At 37.7% G+C, this 17,002-nt stretch overlaps 1 protein-coding gene across 3 annotated transcripts in view; it reads right to left on the bottom strand.

The window, feature by feature from the left end:
• LOC112821723 (E3 SUMO-protein ligase RanBP2) overlaps positions 1–17,002 on the bottom strand; it is an 85,923-nt gene that overhangs the window by 47,073 nt on the left and 21,848 nt on the right. For all 3 annotated transcript variants that reach the window (XM_073897925.1, XM_025869113.2, XM_025869115.2), the window contains 5 exons: positions 9,017–9,084; positions 7,484–7,595; positions 6,851–7,003; positions 650–880; positions 147–292 (listed from right to left, as the gene is read on the bottom strand). In XM_073897925.1, the coding sequence (XP_073754026.1) occupies positions 147–292; positions 650–880; positions 6,851–7,003; positions 7,484–7,595; positions 9,017–9,084 (710 nt within the window). The remainder of the gene's footprint in view (positions 1–146; positions 293–649; positions 881–6,850; positions 7,004–7,483; positions 7,596–9,016; positions 9,085–17,002) is intronic.

Here is a 17,002-nt window from a genome sequence, read left to right as displayed (position 1 = left end):
ATTCAAGTGGTTTATCGTATTAACTATTACCCCTGGGTATGTTACAGAAATAGCGATACAGTAAAGATGTTTACACCAATGAACTGAATCACTACAAAAAGAAAATCTGTAACTGACACTGAAATACTCTCCTTAAGTCAACATACCTTTCCAATAATTCTCTACTTTCTTGCACATCTCTAGTGGAGAGCGTAAGATGCATAAGGTTAGCATAAGCCAGAAGTAAGTCTTTATTGGTAGTTTGCCAGTTACTTTTATCAGACTCCAAACACTGGAAAGATGCCAGATATTCCTATTTTGTAGAAAAAACACTCAATTATAAAATTTTATCAAGCACTACCAAGTTAGTTTTATGCCTATAAACTTTGCCCATCCCTATACTTGTAAAACTATATTAATGTTTACATCAGCCTACGAAAACACCAAAAGTGTATTAGTTTAATTTCTCTCTAACCTACCCATAAAACTGAAAACATCCTAGTAAAAAGTTCATTTCACAGTTGCTATACATAAATGAAAGAAATTTAAGTCTTAGAAAGCACTGCTTAAATACAAAGGGATGTATATTAACTATCTATATAGAAGTGTAGAGATCGAAGAGTTTTAACTGTCTATATAGAAGTGTAGAGATCCAAGAGTTTTTACCTACCTTAAGGGTCTGTACAACACATGAATTCCATTCTAAACTTGAACGCAGAGCTATGTTCTTCTCTGCCTCATGGCAGTGGCCCACAGCATCCTTCAATCTTTTATTTGAGCGATACAGTTCTACTAGTCGGATGTTCACATAGACATCATCAGGTCTTGCATAAAGTTCTGACTGAATCAAGTCAAAAAGCTTATTCCATCCATCTTCACCTTTGCAATCTAAAAGCTGTTCCTATTAAAAAAGCATCATTCATTTAGAGAAATACCAGTGCAAGTTTAAACACATCATGGTTCCTATGAGCACCATTCCACCGTGTCTACCTTTAGTAAATTACCACCAGACGTACCATCTTATATACCCCAACTCTCATAAAAGAGAGCAGCTCCCAGCCCAGAAACTAAACCTCAAGAAATTTATGTGGAGAGAAACATCTGGGATTATACAGTAGCAACAGTTACCCATATACACCTCACAGACTGCAAGGACTATTGCCACACATTCCTGTACACCCCAGTCACCACCAAAAGCCTAGGCCTCCCCAGTCAATCCTCATACTAGGGTCCTTCTGCACCTCCTAAATTTGACTCAATCCCCTACCCCCTCTGCTTGCACTTTAAAGCTTCTACTGTTTTTGCTATCTTAAGAGTCTTCACCATCCAGCCTTAACTAAATGGAGTATCATCTCGAGATAAGCCCCGTTACTTCTCTGCCACAGTGGTCTTTTCTCTGCTAGCCTATATACAAGTAGAGAAGTGGGGTTAGTAAACTGCTCACCTCCAAATCATATGTCCCCACACACACCTACTTATAATCCTTATAATTCCAAAGGACATGCTATCCAGCTTTTCCATTCATTCCTCATGAGCAAATGGAATAAAACACTCCCTTCCTAACAGCCCTCGCTAGTATTAGCAATTGAAAGATGTACAAAGATAGGGGCGCCTGGGTGGCTCAGTTGGTTAAGCGACTGCCTTCGGCTCAGGTCATGATCCTGGAGTCCCGGGATCGAGTCCCACATCGGGCTCCCTGTTCAGCGGGGAGTCTGCTTCTCCCTCTGACCCTCTTCCCTCTCATGCTCTCTATCTCTCATTCTCTCTCTCTCAAATAAATAAAATCTTTAAAAAAAAAAAAAAAGATGTACAAAGATATACAATAGCCTGGCTACTCAGTTTGTTAATTACCTCATCTTCATGGCTTTGCTCTATACTCCAGTCTCAGCCATCCATTTAGCATTGACTTGGGTCTTCAAAATCTGTATTTTGGTCATACTACTTAGATCATTATACCTCTCTTATTCTTTCACCTCACTGTGGGCACACATGCCCTCACTGCCACATATATTTGTCTCTACCACATGGAAAGAAAGCTTCTGTCAAGGGGCGCCTGTGTGGCTCAGTCGTTAAGCGTCTGCCTTCAGCTCGGGTTATGGTCCCAGGGTCCTGGGATCAAGCCTCACATCGGGCTCCCTGCTCAGCGGGAAGCCAGCTTCTCCCTCCCTCTCCCACTCCCCCTGCTTGTGTTCCCTCTCTCTCTCTCTCTCTCTCTCTCTGTCAAATAAATAAATAAATAAAATCTTTTAAAAAAAAAGCTGCTGTCAATATACTGATATCAGCAGGTTTTAATTTTCCATAAAACACGTATTTTCCTTCGCTGTCAAGCTAAAATATCCTAATTCCTAATATCCATAATTACTGCTTGCTTACTAATCCCCTCAGTTAATTCCCTCTACCTTACCTTAGAAAAACCCTACCAACTGCTTTCTCTGTGGCTATCTATACACTAATAGTTGAGCAATAGGGGGTAGGGCAATCGGGAATTTGGGGAGATCACAACCAGGCTAACTAACTTTCATAATCTCAAGTCTCCAAACTGGTAATGCCTAGAACAAAATTATACATGATCTCTATCTATATAGATTCAAATTCTCCATTCCCTGAAAAGGTTACTTCATACTCCTCCTCTTTCCTCACATTTCCCACTTCAACATTTTCAACTTATAATCACAATTCACTCTTCACTGAGAAAAATGAAGCCATCATTCCACTTTACCTTATCAACTTGTACTCACCTTTTCACTGCTCCCTCCCCACAGCAAAGACCAAGCTCTCCATTAGTGCTGTTTCACTGCCCTCTCCTTCACCAATCTCTCTCCTTCTTTTACATCATTTCCATAAACTTACACTTGGCCTTTCTAGATCTTCAAAAAAAACTTAAGACTTTACTTGTAAGTTTAAAAATTTGTGGGTCGCCTAGGTGGCTCAGTTGGTTGAGCATCTGACTCTTGGTTTCAGATCAGGTCAAGATCTCAAGAGTCATGAGATTGAGGCCCGTGACAGGCTCCGCACTCAGCAGGGAGTCTGCTGGAGTCTCTCTCTCTCCCTCCCTCTGCCCCTACCCTTACTGGCACACTCATGCTTTCTCTAAAATAAATATTCCAAAAAAATTTGTACGTAAAAGATCAACACCTTCATGGGTGCTTTTCAAAAACTCTACTCTCATATTTAATGGAAAAGCCCTCTCACCAATATTTCCATTCATTAAAACAAATACCAAAAAACTATTTACCTTAAGTAAGTCTTAACTTTAGGAGAAATAGAATTATTCTACTTAACAGTTATGAGTCTCATGCATTTCAATTTCAAGAAATGGGGGCAAAATCTAATATAAGGAAGGTTTAGCTTTAGACAACAGTGTATTCTTTTTTAAGTTTTTATTTAAGTAATCTCTACACCCAACACTGGGCTCAAACTCGCAACCCCAAGATCAAGAGTTGCAGGCTCCGAATGAGCCAGCTAGGCACTCCTAGACACCAGTGTCTTTAAAGTTACTAAAGAGGGGCGCCTAGGTGGCTCAGTTAAGCGTCTGCCTTCAGCTAGGGTTATGATCCCGGAGTCCCAGGATGGAGCCCTGCATCTAGCTCCCTGCTCAGCAGGAAGTCTGCTTCTCCCTCTGCCACTCCCTCTGCACATGCTCTCAGGCGTGCACGTTCTCTCTCAAATAAACAAATAAAATCTTTAAAAATAAATAATAAAGTTACTAAAGAAAATCAACATCCTTCAGAAGCAGCTATTTTACAAGAAAAATAAACTCCTATCAATATATATGTTCCTTAATGTCCCTGTCATCAAATGAATTGGATTGTCGAGGCCAGTAATGAAATTATGTCTGAGGCTAACACAAATCTATATACTTAGACCTGACATTTTAGATTAATATTTAAAACCCAGCTGCTTATTACAGAAACAAGAAAACTTGATGTTACTGGTATTTATCTCTAGGGTTTTTAAAAATATTTCAGATTTTAAAATCTGTGCACAATTGTTCATGTGAGATTTATAACAGCCAAAAACAACCAAAATGGAAACAACCAAAATGTCCATCAAAAGTAAATGGTTAAACTGTGGAAATACTACTCAGCAATAAAAGGAATAAACTACTGATACACCCAACTTGGATTGATCTCAAAGGCATTACGCTGAATGAAAAAAAGCTAACATCAAAAGGCCACATATTGCATGATTCCATTTATATAACATTTTGAAATTACAAAATTGTAAATATGGAGAATTAGTAGTTCCTAGAGGTTAGGAATGATGGGAAGAAGGGTAGGTAGGACTATAAAAGAGGTAGCATGAAGGGAGATATTTGTGATGCTGGAACAGTTTTGTACTTCAACTGCAGTGGTAGTTACACCAATCTATACATACGATAAAATGAAAAATTATACACACACATTATACCAATGTCAAATTACTGACTTTGATATTGTACTATAGTTATGTAACATGCAGCCACTGGGGAAAGCTGGGTGACATATACACAGAACTTCTCTGTACAATCTTTGCAAATTCTTGTGAAAACAAGAATTGAAAAATTATTTCAAAATAAATTTTACTGTGGTGCCTGGGTGGCTCAGTCGGTTAAATGTCTAACTTCAGCTCAGGTCATGATCTCGGTGTCCTGGGATTGAACCCTAAATCAGGCTCCACACTGAGAAGCTGAGTCGGCTTGCCTCTCTCCCTCTGCCCCTCCCCCCACTCATGCTCACTCACTCTATCTCAAATAAAATTTAAAACAAAATAAAAAATTCTTGTATATGTACACAAACATGTATAATGGGGGTGGGGGAGCCATTTTAAAAAACAATATACAGTTGACCCTTGAACAATATAGGTTTGAAATGCAGTTCTACATTTTTGTAGAATTTTTTTTTCTTTTTTTTTTTTTTTAAGATTTTTATTTATTTATTTGAGAGAGAGAGAAAGAGAGAGAGCACATGAGATGGGGGGAGGGTCAGAGGGAGAAGCAGACTCCCTGCCAAGCAGGGAGCCCGATGCGGGACTCGATCCAGGGACTCCAGGATCATGACCTGAGCCGAAGGCAGTCACTCAACCAACTGAGCCACCCAGGCGCCCTAGAATTTTTTTCAACAAATATATAGTACAGTACTGTAAATATATTTTCTCTTCATAATTTTAACATGTTCTTTTCTCTAATTTAAGTGTAGAAATACAGTCTATAATACATACAGCATACAAAACAAGTGTTGACTGTTTATGTTATCAGTAAGGCTTCCAGTCAACAGCAGATTATTAATGAAGTTCTTGGGGAGTTAAAACTTCTATGCAGGGGCTCCTGGCGCTCAGTCCATAGAGTACATGACTCTTGATCTTGGGATTTTGAGTTTGGGCCCCACACTGAGTGTAGAGATTACTTAAAAAAATAAAGTCTTAAAAAAAATTATATGAGTATTTTCAACCGCACAGGGGGTCATGGCACAAGACCCCAAGGGTCAACTACACACTTAAAATTGTTTGCTTAGAAAATTTGGAAAAGACTTTCTCCAAAAGAGTTACTTAAGTAAACTGTATTTTACTCAGTAAAAAATAACCATTAGAATTAGTCATTGGTCAAAAATTAGCAAAAACTTCCTATTATTTAGTAATTATCTATAACATACTGGACAAACTATTATCTTTTACTTGAAAACTTCACTATCCCCTAACACAATCCTTTCCATATTTTTTCTTAGAATGATTTTATTTTTAAGTAATCTCTACACCCAACGTGGGGTGCTCTACAGACTGAGCCAGCAAGGCACCCCAATGCTTTTTTAGATAACAGTTCTTAAAAACCTGTATAATAACCCTAAATTGTCATCCTTTTCATCCAATGAAGCAAAAATTTTGTATCAGACAGAGCTCAATTTAAATCCTAACTCTAGGGGCACCTGGGTGGCTCAGGTCATAATCCTAGGGTCCTGGAATCAAGCCCCGCATCGGGCTCCCTGCTGCTCTGTGGGAAGCCTGATTCTCCCCTCTCCCACTCCCCCTGCTTGTGTTCTTTCTCTCACTGGGTCTCTCTCTGTTAAATAAATAAATAAAATCTTAAATAAATAATAAATCCTAATTCTACCATCTAGCTACAAAACTGTAAAATCCCTATATTAATCATTTCATAAGGGTAAATGCGATACTATATATAAAACATAATAGTGCCTAATAAAACGGCATATGCTCAGAAAGGTTCTGAGGAAAAAATTTTGTTCTGCCATTTTTTATAGATAAAATTGACATATAACATTGTGTTATTTAAGGCGTACAACATAATGATTTAAGATATGTATATAGTGACATGATTTCCACAGTAAGTTTAATATCCATCATTTCACATGGTTATAAATTATTCTTTTCTTGGGGTGCCTGGGTGACTTAGCTGGTTAAGTGTCTGCCTTCGGCTCAGGTCATGATCCCAGGGTCCTGGGATCAAGCCCCACGTCAGGCTCCCTGCTCAGAGGGTAGCCTGCTTCTCCCTCTCCCTCTGCCCTCAGCAGGGAGTCTGCTTGTCCCTCTGCCTCTGCCCCTCCCCCCAACTCATGAGTGAGCGCAGACACACACTGTCTCGAATAAAATCTTTAAAAAAATTTTTTTTCTTGTGATAAGAACTTTTAAGATCTACTTGTTCTCTCCACAACTTTCAAATATACAACACAGTACGGTTAACAAGTCACTATACATCATATCCCCAGAATTTATTTTATACACAGAAGTTTGTACCTTTTGACCACCTTCACCCATTTCCCACCAACTCCCAAACATACTGGTTTAAGGTTTGCTAGTGAAAAGTCATTTAAATTCCAAATATTAGAAATGGTTGTGTCTTAAGTTTTCCTGTTTTTGCTATGCTTTGCTCTGTTTTTACCTTTAGTTTATAAATTGCAGGACTTCCTGGGAAAAGTTTAGCTGCTCTTTCAACCCAATATTTTGCTCTTCCATCAGTAACATCATTTTTACAAAGCAATTCTGCAATCTTCAAAACAAGATCTTTTTGTGTTGGGTTTAATTCCACTGAACGCTGAAACCAGAAAATAATAAATTAGGATTCCTAAAGTACCTATGCTCACATATAAATAAAAGTTAAAAATTCATCACTGTCCACATTAAAAACTTTTCCAAATGACAACATGGTATTTCAAAGTTGTTTAAATCAAAGTGTCTCGGAATTTTTTTTTGCCAATTAAATAAAAATTATGTTTTTATTAGGTAAGTGCTCCCTAAAAAGAAAACCACACTTATAGGAAAGCATTTCAAACCATGTTAGTCTTAGAATTTATAGGTGTTAATCTTCTTTTACAAGTGCTAACTTAATGATTAAATTACAGTGTACTTTGGGCCAAATAAAGATCTATTCTAATCCATGTTGCTTAATAGTATCATACCAAGGCTTATTTTTATGACATTCATAAAATATATTTAAATTATTTATTATATAAATTACTCTGGGCATCATATGTGTGGCTATGCAAAGGCTATATTTTAATCTTAAACAGTTTACCTTGTAACATTCAACAGCTCTGTCTGTATTTTCCTCCACTTCATGAAGAAGACCAAGAAATCTGTGAGCTTTAGGATCTCTTTCTTGCACATTAATATATGCAGATATGTATCTTAAAAATAATACAAAAATAATCTTTAAATTATCACATTCAGAACCGTATTTAATCCCAACATGAAGAGTACATCTTAAACCAAAGCAACCACTAAACTAATCCATACTATTATTCTAAGTACTGACTACCACTGTTTAAACTAGAATATGCAGAAAACTAAAAAGCATCCATAAAATAAACACATACATACAAAATTGACAATATACTTATTTTACCATTAAATACTACACTTACCAAATGTTTTTCTAATGCTACCCATACATAAGAAATGAATGCATAAATTACTTTTTCCTGATTATATTTTGATAAAGCACTAGCATTTTACATAGAAATTAAAAAAAAGGTATAAATATTTACCTTTTTTATTGTACTATTCACTTTTTAAACAAGAAAATAATTATTTAATAATAGTACTGTTCCCAGGCTAGAGGAAAAATTACTAAAAAACTAACAAATGTAGGTAATTTCCACTTCTTAAATCAAGTTAACAGCTAGAAAGTAAGCATCTCCTAGGCTCAATAAATATTATAAATAAACATGTAAATATATATTTCAACCAAAGACCAAACTGGAAGAAAAGGGGTCATATTACAAAGGAACAAGGTTGTTGGCACGCCTGGGTGGTGGAGATGGTTAAGCTTCTGCCTTCGGCTCAGGTCATGATCCCAGGGTCCTGGGATCGAGCCCCACATCGGGCTCCTGGCTCGACAGGGAGCCTGTTTCTCCCTCTCCCTCTCTTCCCTGCTCGTGCTCTATCTCTGTGTCTCAAATGAATAAATAAAAATCTTAAAAAAAAAAATAAGGAACAAGATTGACAGCCCCATTGCTGCTAGTTAAATAAAGGTGTTACCATTTCCTTGCCTATCAGCATTTCCATCTTCCCATAAATGCCTTTAACCTACCTGCCTGCCTGCCTGCCTGCCTCCCTCCTAATATCCTACTTTAAGCCACTCTAAATCAGGAAATCAGACCACCAACCTTCTTGGCCTTAGAGGTGTTACCTATTGAGTCAGTTAAAGATCTTTTACACAAGCTATTCTCCTGCCCAGAAATCAGAGTTTAATTTTGTATTCATTGGTATTTTTCCAGCTGATTAAAGTACCAGATATCTAACCAGGAAGAAATTAAAAATAAGCATGGTTCTCTTTTATTCCTTAGAAGTGTTTTAAGCCAAATGATTTCTTGCCCTAAGTATAAACAAGCAGCAGGCAGGCAGAAAATACTCATTCTAGGCTCAACCTCCATGGAATTGAGGCTAGTCTTTATATCAGTCTGAAGTGATATAATACCTTATTTCCAGGACATACTTAGGAAGAACTGCTAAAAAACATAGTATTTTCTCACCCATTTCAAGTAAGAATATGGGGGGCGGGGAATGAGTTTAGAAAACTAAAGCATGTTTACAGTTTGGTACTTACTTTTTAGCAAGATCATATTCTTTAACTTCATAGTATAGCTTTGCAAAATAGAATCCTTTCATTGACTTCTAAAAAAAAAAATTAGAGTTCTTTTAACTTTTCATATTTTGAATTCTGTAAAATTTTCACAGAACTAAAAATGTGTCCTAATAAGGTTAGTATTAACATACTTGATTTTTGTTCACCTAAAAGGTAGGAAAAAAACTGCCTGCAGAAATGCATGTATGTTGTAGAAGTCATGATTCCATGTTTTATAATTCTCATCATAAAACTAAAAATAAATTTAAGAACAGCAAGACATCAAAAATTAAAAAATTTGTATCAGCAGATCATGACAGACTACGAACTCTGAGAAACAAACTGAGGGTTTTAGAGGGGAGGGGGGTTGGGGGGATAGGTTAGCCCGGTGATGGGTATTAAGCAGGGCACGTATTGCATGAAGCACTGGGTGTTCTACGCAAACAATGAATCATGGAACACTAATCGAAAACTAATGATGTAATGTATGGTGACTAACATAATAAAATTAATTTAAAAAAAAATTAGGGGCGCCTAGGTGGCTCAGTCGGTTAAGCATCTGCCTTTGGCACAGGTCATGATCTCAGGGTCCTGGGATCGAGCCCCACATCAGGCTCCCTGCTCAGCGGGAAGCCTGCTTCTCCCTCTCCCACTCCCCCTGCTTGTGTTCCCTCTCTCGCTGTCAAATAAATAAATAAAATCTTTAAAAAAAAAAAAATTTGTATCAGCGGCACGCCTGGGTGGCTCAGTCAGTTAAGCGTCTGCCTTCAGCTCAGGTCATGATCTTAGGATCCTGGGATCGAGTCCCGCATCGGACTCCCTGCTCAGCGGGGAGCCTGCTTCTCCCTCGCCCTCTGCCCTGCTCATGCTCTCCCTAAGTAAAATCTTACAAAAAAAAAAATTTATTATCAGCATAAAAGCTGAAAAAACACATAGTGCCACTCTCTCACTTTACAGATAACTAAACAGACAGAAACCTGCTTTCTTAGGGGAGGTGAGGTATACTAAAAATTTCTCTTCTCTTGCCATATTCAAGTCTTTATGGACAAGTACTTCCAACCCATTAAAGCATGGGGGACTCTCTGGTCCAGGTACAGTTTGCTGTTCTCTCTACAGATCAGTATTTTACACTCAAGGAATTAAAAAGGCAGAAATAAAAGTTGAATTCTTCCAGTAATAAACCAAGTCCACACCCTGGCCTTTTATTTCCGTGAGTTCCAAAGTTTAAGATTCTGGGACACATCAGATGTTATACACACATGGTAAGAGTACACAGCCATCAAACATCTAATTTTTGAAAACTATACAAGGACACAGAAAAAAAACAACATATTAAGTGAAAAAAGAAGTCTACAAAGCAGTATGTTTTCATTTATTCATTTTATTTCTAAAAAAATGCAGATTTAGGATTTGTTCATTGTGCCTACAATAGGCAGTGGGAAACCAGTACACACAAAAAAATGTCTTCAAGAAGCCTGTATAGAGGAGCAGAAAAGAGTGCTACTTTATAGTATTTCGTCAATTATTTACAGTACACATTTTAACAAAGCTAAAATCAGTATTCATCTCACAAATCAGAGGAATCCTAACATTGTTGCCTGTTTAGTTGGCAGTGTTTCTTCTTTCTTAGCTGGTAATAGTGTGGTAGGGCACAAACAATGGCATCATGTTTTATAAAATAAGAGTTGTCAGGAAAGCTCTTACTACTAAGGGGATATTTGATCAGATACCTAATAAAGTGAAGAAGTGATTATCTAGGGTAGACTAGACAGCAGATAGACTATAATAATTTAATCCCCATTGTTCAGTGTTTCAATTTTTCCTTTTTAATCAAACCTACAGAAAATACTCTTAATCACTCTTCAGAGATAACTATGCTCTCTAGTTTAACTTCTACCTTAGTGGCCATTCCTTCTCAGGCTCTTCCTCACACTGAATTCCCCAGGAGTCAGTTCTAATTCCTCTCCTCTCTCAAAAGTCCTCTGTGACAAATACTCTATCTCATGTATGACTACTGACAGTACTTTGACTCTCAAATATGTATTTTTGGCTCTAATTTTTCCTATGTTCTAAACTTATGTGCAAAATATCATCACCAAAATCTGTCAGTTCTACCTTCTACCTTCTCAGTCCACCCATTTTTCTACATCTCTGTTACTATTACCAAAGTCCAAGCCTGCTATGATCTCCCTCTAGGACTTCTGAAAAAGCTAATTCCTTCCTGTTTCCCTCTATATATTTTTCCTTTTTAATTTGGTGTAGCATTTAAAACATAACACAAACCATGTTATGCCTTTGCTTAAAATTTAAAATCCTTCCATGGCTTCCATTATGCATTGAAAATACCCAAATTTCCCCCCAAAGACTAGCATGACATGGGACCTGCCTAGCTCTCCAACTTTACTTCATCTGGCCCCTGCATGCTATAGTTTAGCCAGTGACTAAAACCAGAATGCATTTCTCCAACTGGGGCAGCCCGGAGGAATCTGTTCTAAACAAAGGCCAACAGCCGGTATTGATATACTATTTCTATCCAGCGCTTTCAATGTCAGAGTGAGAAATTCAATGAATGTACGTAAATGAAAGAGAAACTACGGTTCCCTTAAACAAATGCCTCATCATCTAGAGACACACGTGAATGAACGAACAAGATTCTCACTATCCTAGTGAAACCACAACTAAGGGGCAATCAGTTTGAGAGAATCACCTGACCAAAACAAAACAAAAAAACCCTTACTGAGCAAGACTCTAGTCTGGCACAATGAAACAGTTAAGTGTAGAATAAGTGGAAGGCTCCCATGCCCCTCAACTCCCTCTTACCTCCCCTCCACACCTTGGGGAGGCAGGGTTGGGTCCAGTATATCTGTTAAAAACATAACACAGGTATTCTAAGTGAGTAAAGAGAGAAAACTCCAGTGAAGCAAAAGGGGGGAAAAAATCTACGTTTTCAGTAGGAATACAGACCCAGAAAAATTGGGGTCTCCCAATCCTATTTTTAAGTTTTGAGCAGATGTCAGAAAGTTACCATACTGACTTTGGGCAGTCAAGTCCTCAGAAACCTCACTTTTTGGTCCTTGATGTCACTTCATCCCATCTTTGTGAAGCAGAATTCATCTATCACTGAATTTGTTCACACACTAATAGAGCTAGGTTTACTTAGATCTTTACCCCAAATGAGCTGGGTTTAGACCTTCATGAGACAAGCGGATTTTACTTTGATAATGGGTTGATCTCCATAATAATCCTGCTCAGTACAGGAGAAACCACAGTTCAAACATCAACTGCCTATGTGAGTTTGCCTGATGAGCAATTAAGTCAAAGCTAACATCAGGGATATTCTAACCACTTAAAGAATCCCATCTAGGCAGGACAATGCAATAGCACAGTGGTGTTTCAGATGGTTCTGAATAGCATTCTCCCACTACCTTCCCTGACTGAAGTACACCTTCATTACTTCTCACAAAATCCTATTTCCTTCACTGAATTTATACAGGTCATAAGTATTTTTGTTTGTATAGATGTCTATCCCTTAAAACCCTATGGCCCCCTAGGGTAAGGCCCCTGTGGCTTGTCCACCATGATGGAACCAGGAACATTAACTGGCAGATGTTACATATTCACTGTTTATTGAAATACACATAAATTTGTGTACCACTGATTATTTCCTAATAAATTCCTAGAAACTAAATAACTAGTTCAAAGAATATAAATATCTGAACCGTTTGCTATATTGCCAATTCTCCATAAAGTTTATAGCAATCTACTTCCCCACTCAGTATTTTAATGACCAAGTCAGAGTATATTCTTCAAAATTAATTTTTCCCATTTCTTCAATCACTGCTAATTTGGTAAGCAGAAGATCCATGATCACTAAGTCATCCTGGCATTTTTCTGATTGATAAGACCAGTTTTTAATATTCACACTGAAATATTTATCATATAAATTCTCTACTAGTATACTATCGCCATTCCCAACTTTGAAAGGGCACTGAAAAGATTCTCTTGCTAGTTTTTAAGGGTTCTTAACCATACTGACACTTGAGAGCTTTTTTTTTTTTCCTAAGATTTTTATCCATTTATGCGGGAGGAGGAGAATAGGAGCATACACAGAGGAGGAGCAGAGGGAGAGACTCTAAAGCAGGCTCCCTGCTGAGCACAGAGCTCCATGCGGGGTTCGATCCCAGGACCCATGAGATCATAACCTGAGGCGAAACCAAGAATCAGATGCCCAACCACCTGCACCACCCAGGCGCCGCTGAGGGCTTTCTGCAGCTTTCCCAAATTGTCAGTTATCTGTGTTTGATGTGTTTGTGAGATAAAGCTCCAATTTTTATGCAGTAGAAACTATCTTTACTGTTCTTTTTTTTTTCAGATTATATAGTAAAAAAAGGTCTTTTTCATTTGAGATGAATACTCATCTATATTCTCTTTCAGTTTCTCTAAAATTACCTTTTAAGTATGAAACTTATTTTGGTAAATAATGTAGGCTAGAGCCCTATTTTTAAAAATCATTAAACCAAAAAAATTAAACAAATGTCAATTGTTCAATCAACATCTACTGAATAATCCGCATTTTCTCCATTGCTTTGGAATGTCACTTTGCAATGCCACCACATAAATCTATGTTATGGCATCTTAACTTAAAACCCCTTTCTCCTACTACACTTCTTACTCCTCACCAAAGAAAGTGTTAAATAAGCAGATATGTTTTAAGTCATAAAAGTCCGGGGCGCCTGGGTGGCTCAGATGGTTAAGCGTCTGCCTTCAGCTCAGGTCATGATCCTGGGGTCCTGGTATCGAGTCCCGCATCGGGCTCCCTGCTCCTTGGGAGCCTGTTTCTCCCTCTGCCTCTCTCTCTCTCTCTCTTTCTCTCTCACTCTGTCTCTCATGAATAAATAAATAAAATCTTTAAAAAAAAAAAAAAAGTCCGTATGAAGATTAAAAAATTTAATTTAAAATTATAGAAAAGTTGGGGCACCTGAGTGGCTCAGTTGTTAAGCAGCTGCCTTCAGCTCAGGTCATGATCCCAGGGTCCTGGGATCAAGTCCCCTATCAGGCTCCCTGCTCTGCGGGGAGCCTGCTTCTCCCTCTCCCTCTGCCTGCCACTCCCCTTGCTTGTGTGCTCTTTCTGTCAAATTAATAAATAAAATCTTAAAAAAAATAAAAATAAAATTATAGAAAAGTTGGGGCGCCTGGGTGGCTCGGTCATTAAGCAGCTGCCTTCGGCTCAGGTCATGATCCCAGGGTCCTGAGATCAAGCTCCACATCGGACTTCCTGCTCAGCAGGGAATCTGCTTCACCCTCTCCCACTCCCCCTGCTTGTGTTCCCTCTCTCGTTGTGTCTCAAATAAAATCCTTAAAAAAATAATAAATAAGTTATAGAAAAGCATAAAGTTGACAAGACACACACACAAATCTTCTGTTTGTATATCACACCATTTCCTCTCTTAAGGAACCAATACTGCTAAATAATTTTCACAAGTCCTGATTCACAAAGTGAGGGAAGAAATAGGGCAATGATGGGACATGGATGTGGATAGTTATTCAGGCCAAACAAGAGCATGACTGTGTTTTTAGGCTAAGGAAAAACAGCCAGTTGAGGAGAATCTGAAAGAAAAGGGGGAAATAAGGGCTCAGGAAACTGAAAGGGATGAGAACAAGAAAAGATGTCAGCCAGGTACCTTGAAAAGGAAATATACAGATGACAAAAGAATGAATAGGGCCTGGTGGTTCACTGCCAATAGTCCAGTTTACCAATGAAGAAGTGAGGTAGTTTGCTGAGTAAACGTGAAAAATTTGAGGTGGACAGTGAAGTTCTAAAACAGCGACTGAAGTGATCAAGGACAGGTGCATGGCCCACAAATAAATGCTCACATATATGGTCACATAATCTCCAACAAGGGTGCTAACAACACTCAATAGAGAAAAAAAAAGTTTACAACAAATGGTGCTGTGAAACCTGGACATCCACATGCAAAAGAGTAAAGCTGGAGCCTTACTCTATACCATCTACAAAAATTAACCCCAAATGAATTAAAGATGTAAAACTAAGATCCAAAACTATAAAACTCCTAGAAGAAAACATAGGGGAAAAGCTGTATGACATTTAATTAAGCAATGGATTTCTTGGGATTGACACCAAACACATGGGAAACAAAAGTAAAAATAGACAAAAAGGAGTACATCAAACTTAAAAACTTTTGTGTATCAAAGGACACAATCAACAGGATAAAAAGTCAACCTACAGAACGGGAGAAAATATGTGCAAACCATACAGGTGATAAAGAATTAATATCTAGGAAATATACACACACACAAAAAAAAACTCCCACAACTCAATAAAAAATCAAATAACCCAACTAGAAAATAACCAAAAAAAATTATAATTGATATTACTCCAAAAATGATATATGAATGTCCTAAAAACACATAAAAAGATGCTCAGCATCACCAATCAGGGAAATGGAAATCAAAATCACCATGGGATACACCACTTTATATCCATCAGAATGGCTACTATCCAAAAAGAAAAAAAGTGAAAACAAGTGTTGGTGGTGATATGAAAAACTTGGAACCCCTGTGTACTGTTAGTGGAAATGTAAAATGGTGCAATCATTATGGAAACAATATGGTGGTTCGTCACAAAAATTAAAATTTAAACTACTGTATGATCCAGCAATCCAACTTCTGAGTATATAACCATAAGAAGTGAAAGCAAGGTCTTGAAAAGAAATCTGCATACTCACATTCATAATAGCACTATGCACAACAGCCAAGGGTTGTAAGCAACCCTTGTCCATCAAAAGATGAATGAATAAAATGTAGTATATACAATATAAACAACAGAATGTTATTCAGCCTTAAAAAGGAAGTAAATTCTATGACAACCTACAACAGGGATGAACTTTGACAACATTATACTAAGTGAAATAAACCAGTCAGAAAAACAAAAACTTTATGAACTCACTTATACAAGGTATCTAAAGTAGTAAATTCATAGAAACAAAGTCAAATGGAGGTGGCTAGGGGAAGGGAAAAATGGTTTCAGTTGTTCAATGGGTGCAGAGCTTCAGTTTGGCAAGATGGAAAAATTCCACAGCTCTATTGCACGATAATGTGCACTAACACTAATGAACTGCACAATTAAAAATGGTTAAGATGGCAAATTGTACATATTTTTTGCCACAATTTATGGGAGGTGGGGAAAAGGACAGGCAAATGGACTGCAGAATACTGAAGACCCAGGTGAAGTTGGAAATCTGAGATTTATAGTGACACCAATCTAGAAATGCAATTTAGAAGTGCAAAGATAAAACCAGTCACCCAAAAAGAGCTTTAGAAGCAGTATTTTTATTTTTATATCACAAAAGCTAATAGGAAAAAACTTAACTAGATAAAAGAATAGCTATTTAAATAGTCATATCACAATAAAAAAAAAAAAAGAAAAACACTAAAATTGACTCTAGACATCCAGCTTCCAGTCTGGCATGTAAGGAGCTTAGAAGTAGCCACTCTGTCCTAACAAAAGTAAAAATTTGAACAAACTAAAAAAAAAAATACAACTCATTTTAGATCCATGAGAGAAGTTAAGGTCACTAACTGCCCCTCAAAATTGGAGACAAATTCAGAGAATCAAACCTCACCAGAGGAGAAACCTCCACAGGAGCCAGTGCCAGGGTAGGAAAACCTAAACTGTAACTGACAATTGTTGGAAACTCAGGGTGGACAAGTCTGATATAAAAACCCCATCAAGTTACTCAAATTCTACCAAGCACATCATGCCCATCTGTAAGAAAAAAAAATGACAAGGCTACTAAAAGGCAAAAAACAGTTTAAAGAGAGAGAGCAAGAAGCACCTGTGTGGCTCAGTCAGTTAAGCGTCCAACTCTTGATTTCGGCTCAGGTCATGATCTCAGGGTCATGGGATTGAGCCCTGCATCCCACTCCACGCTCGGTGGGGAGTCTGCT

Source organism: Callorhinus ursinus, unplaced genomic scaffold (genome assembly GCF_003265705.2).
Source record: "Callorhinus ursinus isolate GAN/ISIS: 27379988/994484 unplaced genomic scaffold, GSC_fseal_2.0 scaffold10, whole genome shotgun sequence".
Taxonomy (NCBI): domain Eukaryota; kingdom Metazoa; phylum Chordata; class Mammalia; order Carnivora; family Otariidae; genus Callorhinus; species Callorhinus ursinus.
This window is presented reverse-complemented; position numbering and strand designations above follow the sequence as displayed.